This window comes from Juglans regia, chromosome 2 (assembly GCF_001411555.2).
Source record: "Juglans regia cultivar Chandler chromosome 2, Walnut 2.0, whole genome shotgun sequence".
In the NCBI taxonomy this organism is placed as follows: domain Eukaryota; kingdom Viridiplantae; phylum Streptophyta; class Magnoliopsida; order Fagales; family Juglandaceae; genus Juglans; species Juglans regia.
In genome coordinates, this window is record NC_049902.1 from 9,186,833 (window position 1) to 9,211,034 (window position 24,202).

The 24,202-nt window shown below is 34.4% G+C and overlaps 4 protein-coding genes across 4 annotated transcripts; 3 read left to right on the plus strand and 1 right to left on the minus strand.

Moving 5' to 3' along the window:
• The first annotated feature begins 1,079 nt into the window (after window positions 1-1,079).
• LOC108994205 (transcription termination factor MTERF15, mitochondrial) lies at window positions 1,080-4,514 on the plus strand. Its single transcript, XM_018969329.2, has 2 exons — window positions 1,080-1,369; window positions 2,271-4,514. The coding sequence occupies exon 2, from the start codon at window positions 2,438-2,440 to the stop codon at window positions 3,806-3,808; it is 1,371 nt and encodes a 456-aa protein (XP_018824874.2). The 5' UTR covers window positions 1,080-1,369; window positions 2,271-2,437; the 3' UTR covers window positions 3,809-4,514.
• Window positions 4,515-8,182: 3,668 nt separating this feature from the next.
• On the plus strand, window positions 8,183-12,380 carry LOC108994204 (protein COBRA-like). Its single transcript, XM_018969327.2, has 6 exons — window positions 8,183-8,476; window positions 9,363-9,442; window positions 10,137-10,593; window positions 11,102-11,261; window positions 11,399-11,676; window positions 11,778-12,380. Exons 1-6 carry the CDS (start codon window positions 8,374-8,376, stop codon window positions 12,071-12,073), a joined length of 1,374 nt encoding a protein of 457 aa, XP_018824872.1. The 5' UTR covers window positions 8,183-8,373; the 3' UTR covers window positions 12,074-12,380.
• An 80-nt stretch (window positions 12,381-12,460) lies between these two features.
• LOC108994203 (COBRA-like protein 4) lies at window positions 12,461-15,447 on the minus strand. Its single transcript, XM_018969326.2, has 6 exons — window positions 15,281-15,447; window positions 14,783-14,862; window positions 13,830-14,286; window positions 13,593-13,740; window positions 13,183-13,460; window positions 12,461-13,084 (listed from the first exon to the last, which is right to left on the minus strand). The coding sequence occupies exons 1-6, from the start codon at window positions 15,426-15,428 to the stop codon at window positions 12,801-12,803; spliced, it is 1,395 nt and encodes a 464-aa protein (XP_018824871.2). The 5' UTR covers window positions 15,429-15,447; the 3' UTR covers window positions 12,461-12,800.
• A 6,060-nt stretch (window positions 15,448-21,507) lies between these two features.
• Window positions 21,508-24,202, plus strand: LOC108994209 (probable UDP-arabinopyranose mutase 1). Its single transcript, XM_018969336.2, has 4 exons — window positions 21,508-21,916; window positions 22,935-23,185; window positions 23,265-23,433; window positions 23,586-24,202. Exons 1-4 carry the CDS (start codon window positions 21,590-21,592, stop codon window positions 23,925-23,927), a joined length of 1,089 nt encoding a protein of 362 aa, XP_018824881.1. The 5' UTR covers window positions 21,508-21,589; the 3' UTR covers window positions 23,928-24,202.

Genomic DNA, 24,202 nt, shown 5'->3' on the forward strand with positions numbered 1-24,202 from the left:
TATTTTTAAAATTATTTTTTTTAATATTTTCTTAATTATTTAAATTATTTTTAAAATTATTATTTAAAACTATAACAAATATGAGTATGATAGAAAGTGTAAATGATTAATAGAAAATTTTATTTCATTTATTAAAATAAAGTATTGATAAAAATTATTTAAAGAATGAATAGTAATTCTCTATATTTGTAGAAATACTATTCATCTCCTAAACTTTTTTCATAAATTAGAGATTTAGATTTAGGGGAGATTTTAATTAAATCTCTAAAATGTTTCTCAAATTATAGGAATAAATCCCTTTTAAGAAATCGGATGGAAATTCTCAAACGTAAGAAATTACTATGTAAATTTCTAATACTTAAGACTCGGACCACAGGCAAATAGTCTTAAGTTTGTTTGGAACTTAAAATCATCTCAACTCATTATTATAATTTTTTAAAATTTTAACATAAAATATAATAAATAATTTAACTTTTTTAAATTTTAAAATAATAATAATAATAAATAATAATATTCTAATAATATTTTATCATCTCAATTCAATTCAATTCAACTCAATTCAATTTAACATCTAAACGCACCCTAATATTAAACTCAAGCCCAACTTAGAAGTACATTTCTGATTAACCTCAAGCGCGACCCACATACGGAAATCAGCCCACATGGTTAAAAACAAAAATCTGACAATCTGCCTAGAAAAAAATTTTAGGCCTAATTTGTTTTGAAAAAATATTTTATCTTATTTTATTTTATTTTATTTCATCTAATTATTATAATTTTTTTAATTTTTAATATAAAATAAAATAAACAATTCAACTTTTTTAAATCTTAAAATAAAAATAATATTAAAAAATATATTCTAATAATATTTTTTTAATTTTTTAATTTTAATCTCATCTCATCTCATCTCATCTTATCTTAAAAAAAAATACGAACCCTAATTAACTCAGAAAGTTCTTCAAGAGGCATTTTACGGCTAGGCTATGGGCACTGGACAGTGGGTTGAAGAGCATTTGTGTAAATAACTAAAACTTGCATGAGCTTTTCAGTAAAGTAAAAGAAATAAAAGGCATGAAAGAATCATTTGCTGGAGAAGGAAGGGTCATGCGACGGGTTCTGAGACTGAGCAGTCAGCAAGGAAGAGCAACGTGCGACACGAGAGAGAGAGTGAGAGAGATAGAGAGAGCAACTGACAAGCCGAGAAACACTAGAGAGAGAGAGAAGGGTGGCAGACGGCTGTGGGCTTACCAGATAGTGGGGGGTTCGACGGAGTTGGGCTGACCGGCAGTTTCTGGGCACCGTGGTGGTGCTCCGACGTCCTTGTGGTGGCCGACGGTGGCTGGGCTAAAATTACAAAGCCTCCGCGATTGTGAGTTCTTTCCTGATTTTTTTTGTGTGTTTAATTTTGAGGTCTCGTGGGGTTTTTATAGATAAGGGGAAGGGAATCACGTGAGTCTTCTGGAGATTGGATAGAGTTTGGAGTTGGGAGTTGGGAGTTGGTTTCGATATAGGGATCTTATTTAAACTGGAACCTAAGGGATAACTACAAGGAAATGCTGATAAGGGAAGCAACCTAATGAGATATAAACTCTGTTTAATCTGATCTGTTAACCTGTTTTGAAGATAAAATAAAATAATAGATTTTGAGTCCTATTTGGGTTCGTATGTTACAGAATTTGAGTTTTGATAATATATATTACAAAGGCTAATTTCTCAATTTGAAAATATCAGTGTCTTGGCTTCGCAATCGAATTGCTAGTTTACTAGATGTGAAAACTCTTTTTCTATCTGAAATTGGTATTATATTAAAATCGATTTGTGATATCAAGACTATTTTAAAGTTGTTTCATAGGTTTTTTCTCTTTTTGAAAATGAAAAAAAAAATGAAGAAATGAAACATTGGGCATAGTTTTCAGTCGATAAATGGGTCGATGTTCACGTTTAGAGGAACAGGATTTTCCCAATCTTTTGTGCCCCTAAAATATGACGTTTCAGTGTTACATTACTTGATTTCTTGGGGTACTTCAGTGTGCTGACCTTTTTTTTTCCTCACTTACAGTCTGTTCTTTAGAAAGATTACTCATTTTAAGATCTTACACATTGATAGTAGATTTGTCTTCAATGATATCAATTCTCTTGTATAAAAATTGGGTGGGTTGCATTATTGTAATTCATCACTGGGTAGGCTCGCTTCTCCTCTTATATAATTTTTGACTTGACTATTATGTAAGTTCTTCTATGTCAATGAAGTTTTCTTCTCCTGTTACCAGGAGATCGTGGTTCCGAGGACTCACAGGTGATGGCATAGTTGATGGCTTTTTTATAGCTAATGTTGCTGTTTTTATGTTATGAACTTATGGAGCATTGCTGAGTCTCAATTTATGAGGAAGTACTTTAAAGACTACTGGCTTAAAAACCAGCTCATCCGCAAGTGGCCATGAAGGTTATATCTAGAAGCATGCTCAATCGCCTCACATCAATTTCCAAACGATCACTAATTTTCCCAACACAAAAAATCCAGTCCTTTTCAACCACCGTTGATTCCTCAAACCCAATTCCTTCCAGATTTTCCCAGCCATCTTACTACAGGAAACAGATTTCCCTCGCCAATCTCCTCCAAAGATATGGCTTCCCAGCATCTCAACTCCACAATTTCCTAAACAAAAACAAATTTGTAGAGAAATCCAACTTGCACGAGCTTGATCAGTCTCTGCGTATTCTAACAAAACTGAAAATTCCTCAGAAGTCTTTGGTTTCATTGATATCCGACTGTCCTGGGGTCTTGGAGTTTGAGTTTCTCAAGAAATGGGAAATGGATTTCCTAGGATTGGACTTCTTGAGTGCTTCCCCATTGATCATTCGTAATGTGTTGGAACTTGCTAGGAGATTCCAGTTAGACCCAGATGGGTTTGCTAGGAGTGTGAAGATTTTGAGGAGTTTAGGGTTTTCTGATGATACTGTGAGTAGAGTTTTAGAAGGCTTTCCTAGAATAATTATGATGAATGAGAGGGAAACTCGTGATAGAATTTTATTTTTTATGGGACTTGGGCTTTCAAGGAATGAAATTGATCGTCTTTTTTGTTTGTTTCCAAGTGTATTAAGATTTGGGGTCGAAGATAGGTTGAAGCCTTTGCTTTTTGAGTTTAGAGATTTGGGGTTTAGTGAGAATTTGGTTAGGAAAGAGATTGTTAGGGAACCGAGAATTCTCAGTATGGAATTGGGGGAACTTTCGAGGTGTTTGGAGCTGCTGAAGACTTTGAAATGTCGGGAACCAATTGAGCGGAAGATTTTTACTGAAGGAGCATTTAGAGCTGGGTTTGATGTGAAACTGAAAATTGACTGCTTATGCAAACATGGGTTGACTCGTAGAGAAGCTTTTAAAGTGTTGTGGAAAGAGCCAAGGCTGATTTTATATGGGATAGAGGATATTGAGAAGAAGATTGAGTTTTTGGTGAATAGGATGAAATTCAATATTGGTTGCTTGGTTGATGTTCCCAATTATTTGGGTGTAAACTTTGAAAAACAGATTGTTCCTCGATACAATGTGATCAAGTATTTGAGAGCAAATGGTGGGCTTCATTTTGAGGTGGGATTGAGAGATTTGATAAAGCCAAGTAGGCTTAGATTTTACAATCTCTATGTCAGGCCATATCCAGAGTGTGAGAAAATGTATGGCAGATTGTCTGGTGATGTGGAAGTTAAAAGCCGACATCCAGTTGGTCTGTGGAAGCTCTTCAAACCACAAAGGCATTCAGAATCCAAAGAGGAGGTGAAAAATATGAAGTGCTTCATGGAGTTGTTGGTTTAAAGGGAGGAGAGAGAGAGAGAGAGATCATTAAGAATCCTTTGTCATTATCTAAACGAAAGAGTTTTTAACCTGTAAAACAATTGTTGATGCCATGCTTTTGGTTCTTCTGGTGCTGACAGTAAAGGAAACTTGCATTTGTGAGAGCGTATTTTGCAAAAGAGAGGAATTTACAGGCGTAGATTTTGATAGTTTCATTTTTGGACACCTGCAAATCTCTTCTTAGAGTACGAAGAATGCAGCCAACCCATTGTTGGGATTGACTGCTTAGAGGAAAATTGACGATACACTGCTTCATTGAAATGGCTAATATCGTTGGAAGAATAAGGCACTCCATGAAGTAGGAGGCTATTGTAAGTAAACTGTGGGGGCTAAAACCTGGTTGCCTTCTGAATGTTTCTGATATAAGAATGCGAGATGAATACTCCATGTTATTATGAAGCACGTTCTGACCTCTACTTTCTTGGTGCAAAGGAGGCTGCTAATCAGCATAAAAATTGATACATGTACCAACAATCATGTATGTTCTTCTTGCTTTACCATCTATATTTGTACATAAAAGGGAAATTTGTGGACAACTTTGTCAGTATTGTTATGTCTTGTACCAGGGAATATTGCTCGGGAAGATTAAGGTTTGCCCTACATTTCTTTGGATATTGCTAACTGTTAGCGAGTTTATGCACTGCAATCAATAGTTGCAAATCTGCCTCATGCATGGAAATTTTATAAGGTATTTAATTAAAAATATTATATATACTTTTTAAAATATTTTTATTTTAAAATATCTTGTAGATAGTATTCATTTTATACTATCTACCGCTAAAAATTAAGAAAAAAGTTGAGACTTGAGAAATTCATCTTTATGAAATCTTTTTGATAAATCATCAGACAATGAAGTTATTCATGTCTTTATACACCTCAAGACTATTTTTCTAGTTTGGAAACGAGTTTAACTTCAATTGGGTCAAGGTGTAAAACATTATTCTATCATTTGTATTGAATGTTTTTTTTTTTATTTCATTCACGACACCTTATTCTCCTCCTCTCTTTTATGAACATGGCTGTTTAATATTGTCTCCTTTAATTATGTTCTCTTCTATTTTTGTTTGGTAACTCTGTTACTGGGTCAAAATCTTCCATTTTTTTATTTTTTTTTAAGTAGCAAGTTTTTTCAAATTTGTATTCCAATGTTGATGTATTTTTCAGCTTTGATATATTACAACCATTATTTGGGTTTGTGTCCATTTTCACCTTTTCGAAATCAAGAGGGGACCAAGATCCGTGTCAGAGTCTCAAAATTCAGAGCTGAGCCAACTGATTTAGTGGTATCCCTCTCTCCCGCTACTTCGAACCAATTAACCAAAGTAAATCAGATGAAGCGTTTCTTGTGAAAACAAGGGAAAATTAGTCCTTGATGATTTTCGACTTCTGAAAATTTGGGTGGCTTAAGTTGCATTGCGGTTGGGTTTTGATTTTTGTTACCATTTGGATTGGAAAGCAATCGATTGTGTGAAATTAGTTGTGGGTTCTTTAGTTTGAGGCTATGTTAGTTCCCAAACTCAGTTAAGCTAAGTTGAGTTTAATTTAATTTTAAGTTGAATCTAACATCTAGAAACCTAACTCTCATATTATTAAATTCATTTCAACTCAAAATCTTCTTACACATGAGACCCATAACCTTAGGCGTTGTTGGTCAATATTGAATTTCTGTCTCTCAAATTTGGTATAAGGAAAATGCATTGTACCATAAAGGAATCTCTCAAATCTGTGTCGAGTTTGATTAGAAGTGGTTATTTGGGTACGTTGAAAATAATGTGTTTGATTGGAAACTTTTTTATATTAGAGTTCACAGATTGTAAATTTACGTGACCAAAGTGGCAAAAATGTGACGGGTGATGTTTGGCCCAGAGATATGGCATACATAACATAAAGGTCATAGTGGTACTATGGGGAACCCTCGAGAGAAAAACTCCAACCTTACTTTAGCACTTGCAGGGATACCCACTGATGCTATAACAAAAGTTAAAATCTCAGTACTTTTTATTATAGATAACGATGAAGGTTTTCACAATAGTGTGTTATGTGTATTAATATGTATACCAAATTACAAATTTTATTTACTTATTTTTTATAATAATAAAATTGGTGAGTAGATGACCCAATTTTATAAGAATAATTTTTATTTAATAATAATATAAGAAGATAATGGATGTTGTACTTATAAGAGCAAAGTTTCATACTTCATAGAATACACTAGAGATGTAATTGGAAATAGTCTTTTTCTACTAGTTTGACTTAATGACAAATTATAAATAATTTAATAATAATAATATAGTGAAATAGTTGATGATGTAATTTCATGAGGAAAAATGAATTTTTGACTTTTATGATCACAAAAATGAAAACAAACTACAAATTATTTTATGTGTAATTCTACATACAATCGTGGAGTATTCAAGTACCGTGTAGTTGTTTTGAAAAAGAGTAGGATATATTATTAAAAAATTAATTTTTTTTTATGAGTCTTGTATTTATTTATTTTTTTAAAATAATTACACGATATTTGAATACTCACGATTATAATTATCATTTTTCTTAGTTTTTGGAGATAGTAGAGACAGCTAGGGGTGCCTCTCACCCTTACTACGTCCTAACCACAGAGCCAATTCAGGCAAGGCAATGGCAAGAACAGTCAAAGTATAAAATAAAAAATAAAAAATCCAACACAATTCATTAAAAGATTCATGACAACAACCATGGCATTCACAAAAATTAAAATAATGTCATCTAATCTTTTCAGATGCTGAATTTATCATTAAAAAATAACTACTTTAGGGTCAAAAGTTTGGTGTCAAGTAAAAGAGCCTGGGTTATTTGAGTACAATCTGTTAAAATATGGCGAGTTTGTCAACTTTGTTGAGTATATAAAAATAAAATTTTAAGCATGCAAAATGAAAGTGACTTTATACAGATAAAGCGTGTTCATTTAGGTGATAGACAAAAAAACCATTCGGTCATGTGTTTGAATAGTGAGATGAGATGAGATGATTTTAAATAAAATTTAAAAGTTAAATAAAATATTATTATAATATTATTTTTTAATATCATTATTATTTTAATATTTAAATAAATTAAATTATTTATAATATTTTATGTAGAAATTTGATAAAATTGTTGAATTAGACTGAGACCCGTTTGGATACTCTTTTGAGGCAAAGGAAATGAAAGATGTTTCTTCTTTTATAATTAATAAAACATATTAATATGTTTTTCGGTAGAATTGGTCCATACATGAAAAAAATGCTTAAAAAAAATACAATAAATAAATAATTGAATGAGAATGGTCCCAAACTTGGCGTGAACGGGGGGCCCCAAATGATTGGTCAAATAATAATAATATTAGCAATTTGTTTTCCTAATTTTAATTAGTAGAAGACTTGGGGCAGCATGTAAGCTGACATCTCACGTATTTTTATATTTGAAAAAAAAAAAAGTTTAAGAAGTTTTGAAGTGAATATTTGGGATTATCCTATAGCTTTGTCTCGCTTACATCTTTCAGATCGGGGCCACTTAGGTTGCGTTTGAATGTTGAAGTGAGTTGAGTTGAGATGATAAAATATTGTTAGAATATTATTTTTTAATATTATTATTATTTTAAAATTTGAAAAAGTTGAATTGTTTATTATATTTTATGTTAAAATTTGAAAAAGTTATAATGATGAGTTGAGAGATATTTAGTAACCAAACGAAGCTTAGTTTCCATCCCATCGGTACGTGGTTGCCATGTGCCATCAAAGAAGCACGGAAATGCAAATGATCAGCAGGTCAATCCACTCGATGTCAGATTTTTCACTATGTTATCGTTTTTCTTAAATCATGATCTCGAAGAAGGATTTGAAGATCTCTCTAAAAATTATTTCAAGATAACAAGCAACAGTGCACCCCCCACTCTCATTGTACCAATAGTGGTTCTATTGTTCGTAACTTTTTACGAACAACTTATTTCCGTCTTTTAAGACGGCGTTCTCATTGTAGAACATGAGTGATGACCAAGAAATTATTCGTAAAAATCTTTTTTTTTTTTTTTATCCACCACTTTGTATTGTTGTTATTGTTATGGGATGTTTGTTGGAGAATTACATCCCCTCTTCTTATATCATCTTTTCTAATAAAATAAACTTGCTTGCTTAGAAAAAAATAAAAGAATATTTGGGATTATCCATCTAATTCTCGACAGGTGGATCAGAATTGTCCCACAATGCACCCCTAATTTTTCAATGTAAACTATTTCTTTCAGTTAAACGCACAAGGGTATAGTTGTAATATGATATTGCATGCAAGTGACTAACAAGTTAACAACAATGCTTTTGCCGCATTACCAAAATAGTGATTCCAAAGACTTTATAAAGAAGTCCACTGTTTACCCACGATCTCCCTTCTTCCCATTGAAAACAGACTAGTTCAGCCTTTCGCTTCAACGTCTCTCGCTCTCTCCGTTCCCTGAGCTGATCTTGAAAGCTAAGCCAGAGCTTAAGCATCACATTCAATTCCAACATCTGTGCCAAGAAATGAGGTCTCTCTCCTCATCAGCCTTTGAATCCATGGCAGAGCTCAGCAGCTTTGCTGTTCTGCTTGTGTTGTTGCTTTCTTGTTCCCGTTTTAGTTCTACAGGTGGGTGCCACCAAGATGCTGTCTTTCTTGCCCATAATTACCAATTTAGTGTCTTGGAAGCTTTTATTCTTGTTTTCTGTTTCTGGGTATTGGTTAGCTGCCGGAGATGTGCTCCATTTTCCAGGAATTAGTTGACTGGTGATAAAAAAAAGAAAAAGGAAATGTTATCTTTGCTATTAAGTAATCGAGGTTGTCTGATTCTCGATTAGTCTTATATATGTATGTATGCATTATATTTCTCCCTCTTCTCCTTTTTATGAATGCTTTAGTGGCATATTAGGATAATTTTAAATTTCGACAATTTTTCTTTTCGGAAAAAAAAAAGGTTTGAAATTCAATTCTTTTTAGTTGGGTTACTGTAGTCAGTGTAGAGGCTGAGAGAGCGAAGTTGATAAATTGAGTTCCTGTTTCCAATATAATCTAGGAATGAGAAAGATTTCTCCAAGCAGTTGTAAGCTAAATACCCTAGGTTTGCAATATGAGATGTAGGACTGTAGTATTTAGTTCTTCTCCTTCCATTTTTATTGTGTTCTGGGTGGAGTGAGGACCTTAAAAACCTAGACTTCCTGCTTCATGGAGTTGAAATTTAGTTCACCCCAAGAAGAGCAGCAGTTCTCATGTATTTGGCCAAATAACTGGGCTAGGAAATCCATCTGTCCTAAATTTCTGGAGGGGAAAAAAGCAGAAGTCAATTTCATCTTTAATGCTATGGTGGTATCTCATAAAGAACGACAGAGAAATGTAATGATCCACATGAATTGAATTTATGAATTTATTTTGGTATAATTCATGGAAAGGAATTGATTTGGTCTAAATATTAAAGTTATTTTGTGGGTAGGCCAAAGAATTCAAGTTTTAAGGTTTTATCCCCTTGATGTTTCTGCAGAAGCCTATGATGCACTTGATCCAACTGGAAATATCACAATCAAATGGGATGTAATGAGCTGGACACCTGATGGCTATGTTGTAAGTAGTAGCAAGTGTTCAATAATTGTGATACTTTTGGTTTACTTATATTCGTAATAGTTCTGTTCTTATCCATATACATACATAAATACATACATACATACATACATACATATACATATATATATATTCGTGGTAGTGCTCCAAGCAATCATATTCATTTCAATGAAGTCTTTCTAAAAAATTTACATATTTAAGACTTTTAAGTTTCCTTCATAGAGTTATATTTGTCATCACAGATACTGTTTTGTTAGCTTTTAGGGCCAGCTGAAGCACATTATCAACATTAAATTAAACACATGTACGTAACACATCAAACCTTTATTACAAACACGTTCAAAAACTCTAAACTCTCACAAACCATATGCAATGTACTCTCGTAAACAGAATACACCCAATGGTATTGCCACAGTCAAAAGAGTTACCACAGTATTCATGGGAGGACCGAATATACCCAATGGTGCTCCCACACTCTAGTTACCCCTCCCCCCTTCTTTATGAGAGAACCACTACGAGGCAATGGGCTTGAGCGCCCCCCCATCCCAAAGACTATATAAAGTTCCAACTGCAATTTACTAATTTTCTTATCTGCATGTCATTATATGATCGTAGTATTTTCTGTTACTTCTCTTCAGTATGGGATTTACTGGATGTTTTGGCACATTATAACAATATCTCTCTTTGGCTTGGGCAGGCTGTTGTCACAATATATAACTTCCAGCAATATCGCCATATTCAAGTACCAGGATGGACATTGGGGTGGACATGGGCGAAAAAAGAAGTAATTTGGGGCATGATGGGAGGCCAAACAACAGAGCAAGGGGATTGTTCAAGATTTAAGGGGAACATTCCACATTGCTGTAAGAAGGATCCTACGGTTGTGGATTTATTGCCAGGAACTCCATACAACCTGCAGATTGCTAATTGCTGCAAAGGGGGAGTGATAAACTCATGGGTCCAGGACCCATCCAATGCAGCAAGTTCGTTCCAGGTCAGTGTGGGTGCTGCTGGAACAACTAACAAGACTGTCAGATTACCTAAGAACTTCACTCTGAAAGCTCCTGGACCTGGATATACTTGCGGGCCTGCAAAGATTGTGAGGCCAAGTAAATTTGTGACAGCGGATAAACGGAGAGTCACTCAAGCTTTGAGTAAGTTAGCAGTTAAAGGGTTCGGTAATGTTTATTAGGTGTATAAGCGCAGCATCTCTTTCTGGATTGTTGTAAGCAAGCCCGTACCATGATATCCCATCTTAAGCCTATACGTAAATGTGGTATTATTATTATTATTATTATTATTATTATTATTATTATTATTATTATTTTTTTAATTCTAGGCATTTTTTTGGGGGCATGATTCCCCCTGGCTGTGGTGGATTGAAACCCACATAAGGGCACCTACCACCCCTATTGATGGAGGGAAGTGCCACCAACTTCACCAACTGACCAAAAGTTTTCTTTTTAATCAAAGAGGACAGTACCCTCTAATTTTATAAATAGCCCTCACTTGTGGTGGAGGAATATCAGGTAACACCAATTGACCAAAAGTTGAGTTAAGATACAATTACAATTATATCAGTTGTTTGTTGTGGATTAAAAATTCTGAGTACGGCAAAAAATTAATCAAGGTTTACCTTACCTTGCTCATCTCTCGTGGCAGTGACCTGGAATATTACTTGTACATATTCACAATTCCTCGCTCAGAAGACACCTACTTGTTGTGTTTCTCTCTCCTCCTTTTATAATGAGACAATAGTGAATTGCCCCATGTGCACCTGTGGCTGTCAAGACAATGTAACAGAACCTGGGAGCTGCGTAAAGTAAGTCTCTCATTTTTATCTTTTTGTTGGATATCTCAAACTGCTCTCTCTCTCTCTCTCTCTGTGTCCTTGTTCTATCTCTTTGTTTTGCTCAACTTGTTGAGATATATATATTTTCTTTTTGGTGATGCATACAGTCCAGAATCTCCGTATTTAGCCTCAGCAGTATCAGGTCCAGGAAAATTGAGTAACACACCTCTGGTTCGGTGCACCAGCCATATGTGTCCTATCCGAGTCCATTGGCATGTGAAGCTAAATTATAAGGAGTATTGGAGGGTGAAGGTCACAATCACAAATTTCAATTATAGAATGAACTACACACAATGGAATCTTGTTGTGCAACACCCGAACTTTGATAATCTTACCAAGATTTTCAGCTTTAATTACAAGTCCTTAACTCCTTATGCAGGCTTAAGTAAGTTATAACTTTGCCAAATTTAGTTGTAAAGTAGCAACTTCATCATTTTATAAACTATTACTAATGTTTCTTTGAGAATATGGCTTTTGGTTTTGCAGACGATACTGCCATGTTGTGGGGAGTCAAGTTTTACAATGATCTGCTTATGCAAGCTGGCCCTCTCGGGAATGTGCAATCAGAGCTTCTTTTCCGCAAGGACAAATCAACTTTTACTTTTGAAAAAGGATGGGCTTTCCCTCGGAGGATTTATTTCAATGGTGATAACTGTGTCATGCCGCCTCCAGATGCATACCCATGGTTGCCAAATGCTGGTTCTCGGCCTATTGTCTCTTTACTTTATCCAGCCTTTACCATCTTGTCTTTGTTGGTATTCTTATTGGCTTTTGCACAGTGAGTTACGCCTGGGGCAAACTAAAAAAGACTATATGTTGTTCTAGAACAATCTAGAATTTGTCATATGGTTTGGATCGAAGCAAAGCTTATGGTAGTCATGCTGATGGGGTTGGATGTGTTAGTGCTACAAGTTTAGGCATAGTGGGGTTGGGTTCAGATGTATTATTGCATCGCCACTGCAAAATTCCGCTCTGTTACTTGTTTTATGTATTGGGGAATACATTTTGCTGCCATTTTTGTGTAGATTTAGCTCTTGTATTGTAAAAATATGTTCTCAATACAATAAGGAAAATGACATAGATATGACAGATGATGTATAATACATATACATATACATATACGTATATATATATATATATATATATATATATATATATATATACTTTGAGTTTTATCTCGGAGGTATTTCAACATTCATTACCGACTTCCAAACACGATCAAATTTTATGCTACTTGGAAGAAAAGGAAACAGCAGTTAGAATGGTGAACCATTGTCACAACTCAAAAATCATGGGACAGTTTTGCAGGGAGTTCCAGCTGAAGTTTTCATCCAATCTAAACAATCTACTTCATTATTGCACTTCAAAGCATATCTTCTTGTACTGATATATATGGTGTATGTACCTCTTCACAGTGATGGTCCAGCCACACAAGTCACAACCATCTTGCTTCATCCGCCTTTCAAAATTTCACGAGTGTGTCTATATATATCCCCTATAGGAGTGTGATCACCACAAAGACAACCCTAGCAAGAAAACAGAGGCTGCCACCGTCGAAATTGCAATTGGATTTGCAAAAGCAGAGTTTGAGAGAAATGGATACGAGTCAGGTGGGGGAAGCATGCATTCATCGCCATTAAAGTAAACTTTCCGAGGAAATGCCCATCCGTGCTTGAATGTAAATGTGTTCTTATCTTTCTGCAGCAGCACTTCAGACTGGACATTTCCTAGTGGCCCAGCTTCCATTAGCAGGTCATTATAAAACTTCATGCCGTAGAACATTCCAGTGTCATCTGCACAAAAGTGGATTTTTATATAATTTCTTGAACTCCAAATACCCTAAAACTAAACAAGGATTATATTTTTCTTTTATGGTTGTAAGCAGACTCACTTATGGATTCATAGGGGAGAAGAGGCTTGTACTCAAAGCTGAAGACTTGGGTGACATTGTTGAGATTGGGATGCTGCGCCACGAGAGTCCACTGAGTGTAGTTCAAGCGGTAATTAAAGTTAGTGATGGAAATCTTCACGCGCCAATAATCCTTGTAGTTGAGCTTCACATGCCAGTGCACACGTATAGGGCACATATGATGCGTGCACTGCAGCAATGGTGTATTATCCTTCTTAGGAGTGTTTATCCCTGCCTGGTGTAGTAGTTTTGAGTCGCTCCTGTATTTCCAGAATTCAATAATGAAAGTGTGACACACCATCATGTGTGAACAGGGATGATAGGATTTATGATGAAGAGTAGCATTGCTCGTGGCTATGTATGCATGATGATCAAGTGATGGGGGACCTTACATGATACAATTTTTCTTGTTCTGACAACCACAAGCACAAGATGGACATGGGGTGATTGTGTTATTGTAGAAGGATGAAAAGGAAACACAACAGCTGGGATTCTTATAGGCAAGGAACTGAGAATATGTGCATGTCACATTCCATGTCACTGCATACAAAGAGATCATTACAAAACAAAATCAGGAAATTGTCCCAGAAAATTAACCTCCATAGGTAAATAGATACAAACAAACTCACTAAGTGCTTGAGTTCTCCGCCTCCGATCAGCCGTGAGGAAGAGTGTCGATGGCACCTTCTTGGCAGGGCCACAAGTGTAGCCTGGTCCAGGACCAAGCAAAGTGAAGTTCTTTGGCAGCTTCACTGTTTTGTTAGATGTACCAGCAAGTCCCACACTCACCTGGAAGGCAGAGACTGAAGTTGTGGGATCCTGTCCCCATGATGCCAACACACCTCCTTTGCAACAATTTGAGAACTGTTGATTGTAAGGAACTCCGGGGAGGAAGTCAGAAATTTTGGGATTCCTCTTACAGCAGTGGGGTACAATTCCTTTGAACTTGGAGCAGTCTCCTTGCTCTGTGGCTTGAGCCCCTACCATCGACCAGATTATCTCTTTCTTTGCCCAATTCCATCCTAGAATCCACCCGGGACTGGCGATGCCTCGATACAGTTGAAAGTTGTTTATTGTCACCGTAGCCTGGTATAATTTTTTTCTTTTTAAGATAATAACATATGATGATAATAATTATGGCCGAAAAAAGAAGATTTGTCTTCTTGAGTCTTTCTTCTTGTATTGATTTCATTCTCTCTTTTCAGCTCTCTCTGGTTTTGGCATATATGTGAAAAGGAAATGAGCTTTTTTTTTTGTCTCCTCTTCAATCTATTACTATGTATCTGCTACAGGAGTAATTAATTCTCATGCTGGCTTAAACTGAATTGTTTTTGTGCGAATTACTACTTTGATATCTCTTCTTTTTCTAGGAAAAAGTGGGACTGTTTTGGTAAAAGTTGGATAAATCAGCCGGATGTTAAAATTCAGAAATTTATTCTGCACCTGCATTTTAAGCAAGTTTTACAGGAAAAAGAGAAAAATTCCCCAGGAAAGTTGTACTTCGAGTAGCACTGGGATCAGCAATCGTAGGGACTTCTATTTAATGAAGAAAATAATTATCAAGTTGACGGGATATACTCACCACATAACCATCTGTCGTCCAAGACATTATATCCCATTTGATTGTTATATTTCCAGTAGGATCCAACGGATCATATGCCGCTACAATGACAGAAACAGAAGCATAAATGCAACAAATATACAAATCAGGTCATACGCCGAGTATGGAGGCTCAATGTTCCTTGGCTTACTTCCATGTGGATAAGTATGTACTATGTCTTAGGGTCTCAAAAATTTATTGAATTCCTCAGTAGGGTTAAAGTCTAGGCTATGATTCAGATTATCCAACTTGAGGGACCACGACTTCCTTCTATCTAGGCCCTTTCTGTCCAGTTCTTAGTAGCTAAGGAGCTACTATGGTCATGCCTAATAAGAGAGGTTAGCTCCGGTTGCCACTCTTTATCTTTTATTATTTGGAATATATATATATATATATATATATATATATATATGTAAATGACGCCATTAAAAGAAAAGGAGGTGTATTTTTTTCAACTTTGGAATGTCAGCAAGAATTTACCTGCATGGGAGAACATCAAGACAAACAAAGCAGCCAAGAGTCTGAACTTCAGCTCTGGGACAAAGTAGCATTGCCATCTTTGGTAATGATCTTTGGCCTCATAACGAGTATCCTGAGCCAGACGGTAGGCATGTTTGCTGAATTCCATGGTCTGAATCAAGGTCTCCGATCACAAGATTCCTCAGGATAACCCACAAAGTATCTTGTGGTGCCCATGTTTTAAAAGGGTAAAACAAGATTCTAATTGAAAGTGAGTGCCTCAAGATGTCTCACCTACTGGTTGTTAGGTACGTACATATGATTATTTCATCCCATCTTATATCTTTTGGATTCCCCTTTTCACTCAAATGCAGACACAGCCTATCTATTTAGAGAGAGAGATTTCTGAGACATTTGAACACAACAGCTCATGGGTCAGTTATCTGTCACACAGGTTATCAGAGATGCATGAATGATCAACCCAAGTTTAATTTCTTTGCATTCATATTAATTGATAACCCAATAATATTTTGCTAAAAGATGACAGCCAATCTGGTATTAGGTTACCATCTGCTGTATTGATGATCATGGTGAATAGAAACACAAGCTGCCCAGGAATTTAGTTTCATATGGAATCAGAGTTTCTGAAACATGCTAATTTATAATGCAGTTACTTCATCTGAAATTGTCCACCATCTCAATAGTTTCAACTGTTGGTCATATGAAATCTCTTTGCATTGAGAGATCAGGTTTTGAGCAGAGATTTCTGCACACTGTAATTTTATTTAATTTAATTTTTCCTTGCTTAGAGAAGTTCTTTTTTATTCATTTTTTTTTACATGGCTCACAAAAACCATGCGGGCTGCAGCATGCAATTACCATTTTTTTTTTCTTTTTCCACTTCATGGGATTTTGGTTTCAGGAATATATATTATTTATTGGATATACTGAGGGGGGGAAGGAATTGGACCTTCTAGTTTCTCATAATGGGAGGTTCTAGGACAAGTTAATTGTCTGTCTCCATCTGATAGATTTTTCTTACCATTTACCTAATACATATACAGAAAGAAAGTGGCTGATATGCAACTGCATGTCTTAATTATCGGGGCCACTCGATCTTATCACAAGACAAATGCTTCAATCAGCATGTTTATGTCAGACTCATATGATTATTCTCATAATCCCAAGTGGTGAATGCCTTAAGGTATCACTCCCTTCAAGGTCCAAGGTTCAATATCTCATAGGTACAAACAATTCTTTGGATCACACCCCCCGATGAAAAGCCAGCGATTTAACCAGTTCCGTGTAGGGAAGCTTTCGAGGGTGAAGTACACAAGACCAGGATTTACTCTGCAAGAGTGGGTCCTTCGGATCCTACCTTAGAGAGGTTCCCCAACATAAAAAATATTACTTTCCATAATTTAGAAAATATTTTCATTTTCGATTAACTCTCATCTCTATATAATTTTTTTTTTTTATAAATTAAATATATTTCGTATTCAATTTACTAAAAAATTTACCTTCGCTCATTTTCTTTCTTCTAGTTTAATAACTTCAAAATGCTGTGTTTTAGGGGTAAGATGTCAGTACAACCCAAAGCTTCATAGTATATATGAATTCAAGTAAATTGGGGCTGGCCAGTGGCCAGTGAGATGAGGAAATACTAAAGTTTCATGGTCACGAGGGATAATCAATGAAAACACATAAATAATCATTTGTAATTATTCTGAGTGCTAATTACATAAGCGTGACTAGTAAATATTATGATTGGAGCTCAAGGAAATCATTACAAAACTCAATTTGACCTAGTTAAGATCTAATGTTGGATGTTGTGGACATGTTTCGTAACACTAACAATGATTTTCGGTAACCTGCAATCAGAAAGTAGATGGGATTGGATGTGTCTAAGGACACTTTCGATACCAGTCAGTATATAATAATTTAAGGGAAAAAAAAATCTATTTATCATCCTAACTTCTATTATCTTTCTAACATCCTATGATTTGGTATTAAATCATAGGTTTATAAGTAAAATATAATAAATAATTTTTAATCATCTATTGACAGATAATAAGATGATGAGAGGATGATAAAAATTGAGATGACGATTAGCATTACTCATTGATACCCTGGGTGAGTATCGTGGGCAGAGATCACACCGAGAAGCCCGTTATGTCATTAATTCTCGATTAATGATGATGGGATTTGAATGTTGTGTTGGCGCGCAATGGCTCTGGCTTCTAATTACTGATTCGTGAGCCTCTGCTCTAACCTCTAGTCGATGGGCCTTCATGTCAGTGGGCTCAGCCCATTCTTTATGTGGGTCTACTAGGCCCTCCATTGGACGTAACTCATCCACTCAGTGTAGAACTTAACCAAATCTAGGATGTTAAAATCTCCCTCACTAAAATCCTTAATCATGTTCCTCTAATAAAAAATAAGTAATTCTACGTATAATCATAAAGTATATAAATTTCGCGTAATCGTTTTGAAAAAAAATAAGATTTATTATTAAAAAAATATTTTTTTTATGTGAATCTCATATTTTATTCACTTTTTTCAATATGATTAAGCGGCAGTCACACAATTCACAGTTGCAAATATCTTTTCTCATAAAAATAAGTGTCTTGGCAATCTTTAGTTCATGTAGTTTTTTTGGTACCTTACTTCGTTCATCTAATGTCGGGAAAAAGCGTATCAATTCAACCCGACAACTTGATCCATAGGTCCCATTTAGTTACGCAGTTCAGATAAAATAAAATATTTTATTAAAAATTAAATAAAATATTATTAGAATATTATTTTTATTTTGAAATTTGAAAAAGTTAAGTTGTTTATTATTTTTATGTGAGAGTTTAGAAAAATTATAATGATTACGTGAGATAAAATAGTTTAGTTTTGTGTAAACTATAACATGTTTTTTTTGTTCAAAAAATGTATTTAAATAATCCAATATTATTCATAATGTGTAAATAAATAGTGTTGGATGTGATGGCTGCAAAATGGTGTGTGTAGTAGTGTTGAATAAAGAGGATCAGATATTTGTTTGATAAAAGACATAGGAAACAACCGGATCGATGGTCTTGATTTCAAATAAACTGGTCAATGGAATGGTGCTAGTTTGGTTCGATTCAATTTTGGAAACAAGCACGGGCACATGTGGGTTTAGGTTATTTCCACAGATCTTCCCTTTCTTATATTGCGCTCAATATCTCATTGGCCTAAAGAGAAGACGACCACGGCTGATGAATTAGGTACATGATAAGTTGAAATCCAACTCACATTCACCAATATGCTTTTCTTTCCCATATAGGTTTCTTGCACAAACAATGTTCCTCACGCGTTGATTTCTCCTTCTTTCTATGCAAAAAGAAGCGAACTTAGTCAAGTGTTCCGTTTAGATACAGAAATAATATGATCTCATCTCACTTCATCATTATAATTTTTTAAAATTTTCACACAAAATATAATAAAAAATTTAAATTTTTTAAATTTTAAAATAATAATAATATTAAAAAATAATATTTTATTTTATTTTCATTTAAAATCATCTTATCTCATCTCATCTCACAATACAAACTAACATTTTCCTCTATACTTGTCCCCCATTTAAAATGAAAGGGAAAGTCATAAATGCAAAAAGAAAGTGATAAATGCGTGGGGTAAGTAAGTTCAAGGAAGAAGAAAAATGGAGCCCAAAAAACAGCAAATGTTCATGCACTGTTCACATCTATTCTGGCCCGTACCTTAATTGCTACAACTTTTGATGAACATCATTGATTTGAGGTAAAACATTGTATAAAAATTTTCATATCAATCAATGATTATTAGTGAAAACAATAGTGGTTATAACTTATGTTTAATGCATTTTCATTATTCAACCTGATTTGCTTTCAAGATTAAAATTTAAAATTTTAAATAATTTTTATTTTATTATTAAAATTTTTTCAAATTTTTACATAAAATAAAATAAACAATTCAATTTTTTCAAATTTTAAAATAAAAATAATATTAAAAAATATATTCTAACAATATTTTATCTTACTTTTTAACTTTAATCTTAATTCATCTCATCCCATCTCATTTTACTTTTAAAAACAAACTAGATAAAATTCAGCCTGCCTATAAATTGTAAATCCAGAATATCATTGGGATTGTTAAATCGAAAATATAAATGATATTTTTAAGCGTAGAATGTGTAAACGTAATATAAATTTAAAAAAAATAAATAAATAAAAAATTCACATAAAATAAATAAATAAATAAATTTTTAATAAAAAACTTCACATTTTAAAAAAAAAAAGTTGTTGCGACTATATCTAAGTATATGGTACTTATCAGGAACGACAAATTTGGTAACCAACCAGACCTTAGAGTTTCTATTTACTGCCAGTGAAGAACTTTGTTTCCTTAATACTCGTAAAAGTCTGATTGAACAATGACCGACAAATGGATTCAACAGGCGGACGAAACGGAGCTGGATCTAGTCAACACGCCTAGTCCAACGGTAAGAAACTACAGTCGGGTGTCGGTGGGAAACGCGGAACCGGTGGGACCCATGAAGAAATCATATAAAAATAAATAAATTGGGTTGGGGCCGGGCCAGCTAGCTAGGTCCATAAATCTGAGGCAGGCAGCGACTTTGAAGGGGTCGCCCCCCCACACCTCCACACAAAGACGAGAGTCACGAGCCTCACCATCACCACACCACACCACACGTACGTCGCGCTCTCCCCATCTCCTCAATTCACGCCGTGATCCCGTGTCCTATAGTATTGCCTCTTGGACGAACGCACAGTACTTTTGAGTAATGCTATACAATCTCTTCAACTTTCACACTATTTTTTTTTAAATCTTTATATTTTTTAATATTTTTTTTAAATTTTTTTTTGAGTTTATTCTTTTTAAAATAATTTTATTTTTCTATTCATTATTCATATATTAAAAATTTGATGAAAGAAAAAAATAATAAAATTTAAAAAATATATGGTGTGTGGAGGATGAGAGGTTGTGTAGATTTTTTCCAGTACTTTTACATCTTATTTTCATTCTATTTTCACTTCATTATTATTTGAAAAATACTACTCAACCTCCTATCCTCCACATACCATATTTTTTTAAAATTTTAAAATTTTTAAATTTTTTTTTTGTATTTATTCTTTTTAAACTAATTCAATTTTTCTATTCATTATTCATATATTAAATATTTGATAAAAGAAAAAAATAATAAAAATTAAAAAAAATGTGTTGTGTGGAGATTATGTAAATAGTAAGAAGTTGTGTAGATTTTTTGTTATTCTTTATTTGAAAAAGAGCAATGACCTTCTGAGTTGAGCAAAATCATCCGGATATTCTCTTCATCATTTGCAAATATAAATTTATATCCTATTTTTGGCAATAAATTTATATATTGACAATCTTCTTTATTAATGAAGATTCTATAGAAATTAAAATATGGAATAGAGCTTAAAATTAATTATGATTTGTATAGATTGTGTATGAATATATTGCTTATTTTGAAATATAAAAATTAAGATATTAATTAATGTGATAAACCTTTATTTTTGAGAAAATTTTATTAGGAAACTAATCAAAATAGTATTTGTGCCATGACAAACAAATTACAGAAAATAAATAAAAAAATATTTGAGATCAGAAAACTTTTATAAAAATAAAATTTGAACACTAATCAAAATATAAATATGTTTTTTATTATAAATTTAATTTGAATAGACCCAAAAGGTCTCTGACAGGTTTGGGACATAAGATAAAATATAAAATTTTCATCTCATCTCATCTTATCATTATATATTTTTCAAATTCTCATATAAAATATAATAAATAATTTAATTTTTTTAAATCCCAATACACATTTTTTAAATTTCAAAACAATAATAATATTAAAACATAATATTTTAAACTTTAAAATAAAACACAAAATTCTCATATTAATCCAAACCTGCTTTAGCCTTTTTAAGGCTGTGCTCGGTATCATATTTCTTCACTATTATTTATAAATAATTTATTATTAATTCAAAATTATTCACCATTTTTTTATTACTATTAACTGTTTTTTTACGATTATTTACATTATTTTACACATATCTGAAATTCTTTATTAACAGTAAAAGTTTTCACTCCTCTGCTGCTTTAACGGATTTTTCTTCAGTTTCCACACAAAGAGCACGTGAAACGCACGCACCACAGGCTCTCAAATTTTCCTTATTTAAACTGTAAATGCAATACCATTGTCTTTCAATTTTCAAACCTCTCTCTCTCTCTCTCTCTCTCTCTCTCTCTCTCCCCATTTCAATTCTCCTCCCTTTGACGATGGCTGCTGGATCGAAGGTCTCTCCGACGCCTCTACTGAAGGATGAGCTCGACATCGTGATCCCCACGATTCGGAACCTGGACTTCCTCGAGATGTGGAGGCCGTTCTTCGAGCAGTACCACCTGATCATAGTCCAGGACGGTGACCCGTCGAAGACCATCAAGGTCCCCGAAGGCTTCGACTACGAGCTCTACAACCGCAACGATATCAACAAGATCCTGGGTCCCAAAGCATCATGCATTTCTTTCAAGGACTCCGCCTGCCGTTGCTTCGGTTACATGGTCTCCAAGAAGAAGTACATCTATACCATCGATGATGATTGCTTTGTAAGTATTTGTTTAGGTTTTTCTTTTTCTTTTTTCCTTCGAATTTTAATTTCTGTGATGATTTTTTCTTTTGGGAGTGTTTTGGATGTGGGTTTCGGATATTAGGGATAGGAAGTTTGGATCTTCTTCTGAATATATTGGTTGAATTTTTGTTTTTTGGGTTTTAGCCCTGTTCTGAAAAGTTGGATTATGATTTGACTAGTGGATTGGTTATGGGTTTTGATAATAATTTGAGTGTTTGCTCGGTTTCGGTTTGGTGGTGATGTTTCTCCTGCCTTAATTACATGAGGTACAAGATATAATTGATATTTATTTTGATTGGGGGTTACGGATCCGCTATGGGGTGGACTATAAACTGAATCTGCCACAGTCTGAAATGAGATTTACTTTTTGTTGTATTTTGATTTTGATTACATTCCTATGATGAAATATCTTGTGACAGGATCAAAGCGGCCTTTATTGTTTCGTATTTTCTAATAGTGATATTGACGGGCGATGCGAGTATGTACGGATCTGTTTGTTAAAAAGAGTTCTAGATTGTTAATGAAATTCTACTAGTTATGTTTCGTGCAAATACCTTTCTAGATCGTTTGTTCCTTACTATCTATTATTTTTTTCATAGATTCGTTTCTTTTTATTAGAATTACTTTCTAATTTAATCATTTTAGATTGTTTGATTTAAGTTGAACCGTGAATGAGATGTAGCGAATTTGAGATAGTGTTTCTTTGTCTTCTAACTGCCTCCAGATCTACTTTATATCAACCCGTTTTTTACTTGATGCAACATTTTTCTGGCTACTTGGGGCTCAAATTTTGAATCTTTCCAGTAGGCATTACCTATTGAGATCTTTGTTGCATGTTATCCTTGGATTTACAATCACAGTGTGTTTTAGATTTGTTCCTCGTTATCCTAGAAGCTACGTTGTTTTTTTATTACTCTAGGTTATTATGATTCTAGTGTTTTCCAGTTTCATTCGACATCACTTGGTTCTCGAGCTTAAATTCTGTATGATTTCAGGTTGCTAAAAACCCATCTGGCAAGGACATTAATGCACTTGAGCAGCACATAAAGAACCTTCTGACTCCATCAACGCCATTTTTCTTCAACACCCTGTATGACCCATACAGAGAAGGTGCCGATTTTGTCCGCGGATATCCATTTAGTCTCCGTGAAGGTGCCCCAACAGCTGTTTCACACGGTCTCTGGCTTAACATCCCAGATTATGATGCTCCAACCCAGCTTGTCAAGCCACTTGAGAGAAACACGAGGTATAAAAGATCCTTTGCGCATTAAGAAATATGTGTTGCCTGTTCACAGAACTCTTTATCTGAAGCCTTTCTTTGTTAGGTATGTGGATGCAGTCATGACAATACCAAAGGGAACCCTATTCCCCATGTGTGGTATGAATCTGGCATTCAATCGCGAGTTGATTGGCCCTGCTATGTACTTCGGACTCATGGGTGATGGCCAGCCAATCGGTCGCTACGATGATATGTGGGCTGGCTGGTGCATGAAGGTATCTATGTACCTTTTATTAATATTGCCTCTATCTTCATTGATTCCATTCTTGTTCATATATTATGCTTTTTGAATGTTCTTCTTTGTCATTGGAGCTTCACTCTTCCTTATGCTCAGCTGCTCAAAACAAGTTGATTTAATGATGTGTAGGTTATATGCGATCATTTAGGATATGGAGTCAAGACTGGTCTACCTTATATTTGGCACAGCAAAGCAAGCAACCCTTTTGTGAACCTTAAGAAGGAATACAAAGGAATCTACTGGCAAGAAGAGCTGATTCCATTCTTCCAATCTGTTACCCTTTCAAAGGATTGCACCACCGTGCAGAAATGCTACATTGAAATCTCCAAGCAAGTCAAGGCTAAACTTGGTAAGGTGGATGAATACTTTAACAAGCTGGCTGATGCCATGGTCACATGGATTGAAGCATGGGATGAGCAGAACTCGTCTGGAGGACTATCTGCTGATGCAACTAATGGTCCTGCAAAATAGATTTTTGATTGAGACTGTCATCCCTTTTGATTACCCTAGGCTTCTATCTTATTCAAGCTTTTCGCATTCCAGATAGTATTTATTTAGCTGGGCAGAGGATACTTCTATTCAGCATATCAGAATATGACCTTAGAACAATAAAAGATTATGGATTTTGTATTATTACTGATTGAATCAGTTATTTATTTGAGAGGAATTGAGATTATAATCTTCGGAAATGTTTAGCTACAAATTTGGTTGGTTTATGTTAATTATTTTGTGGATTGGATTTTTAA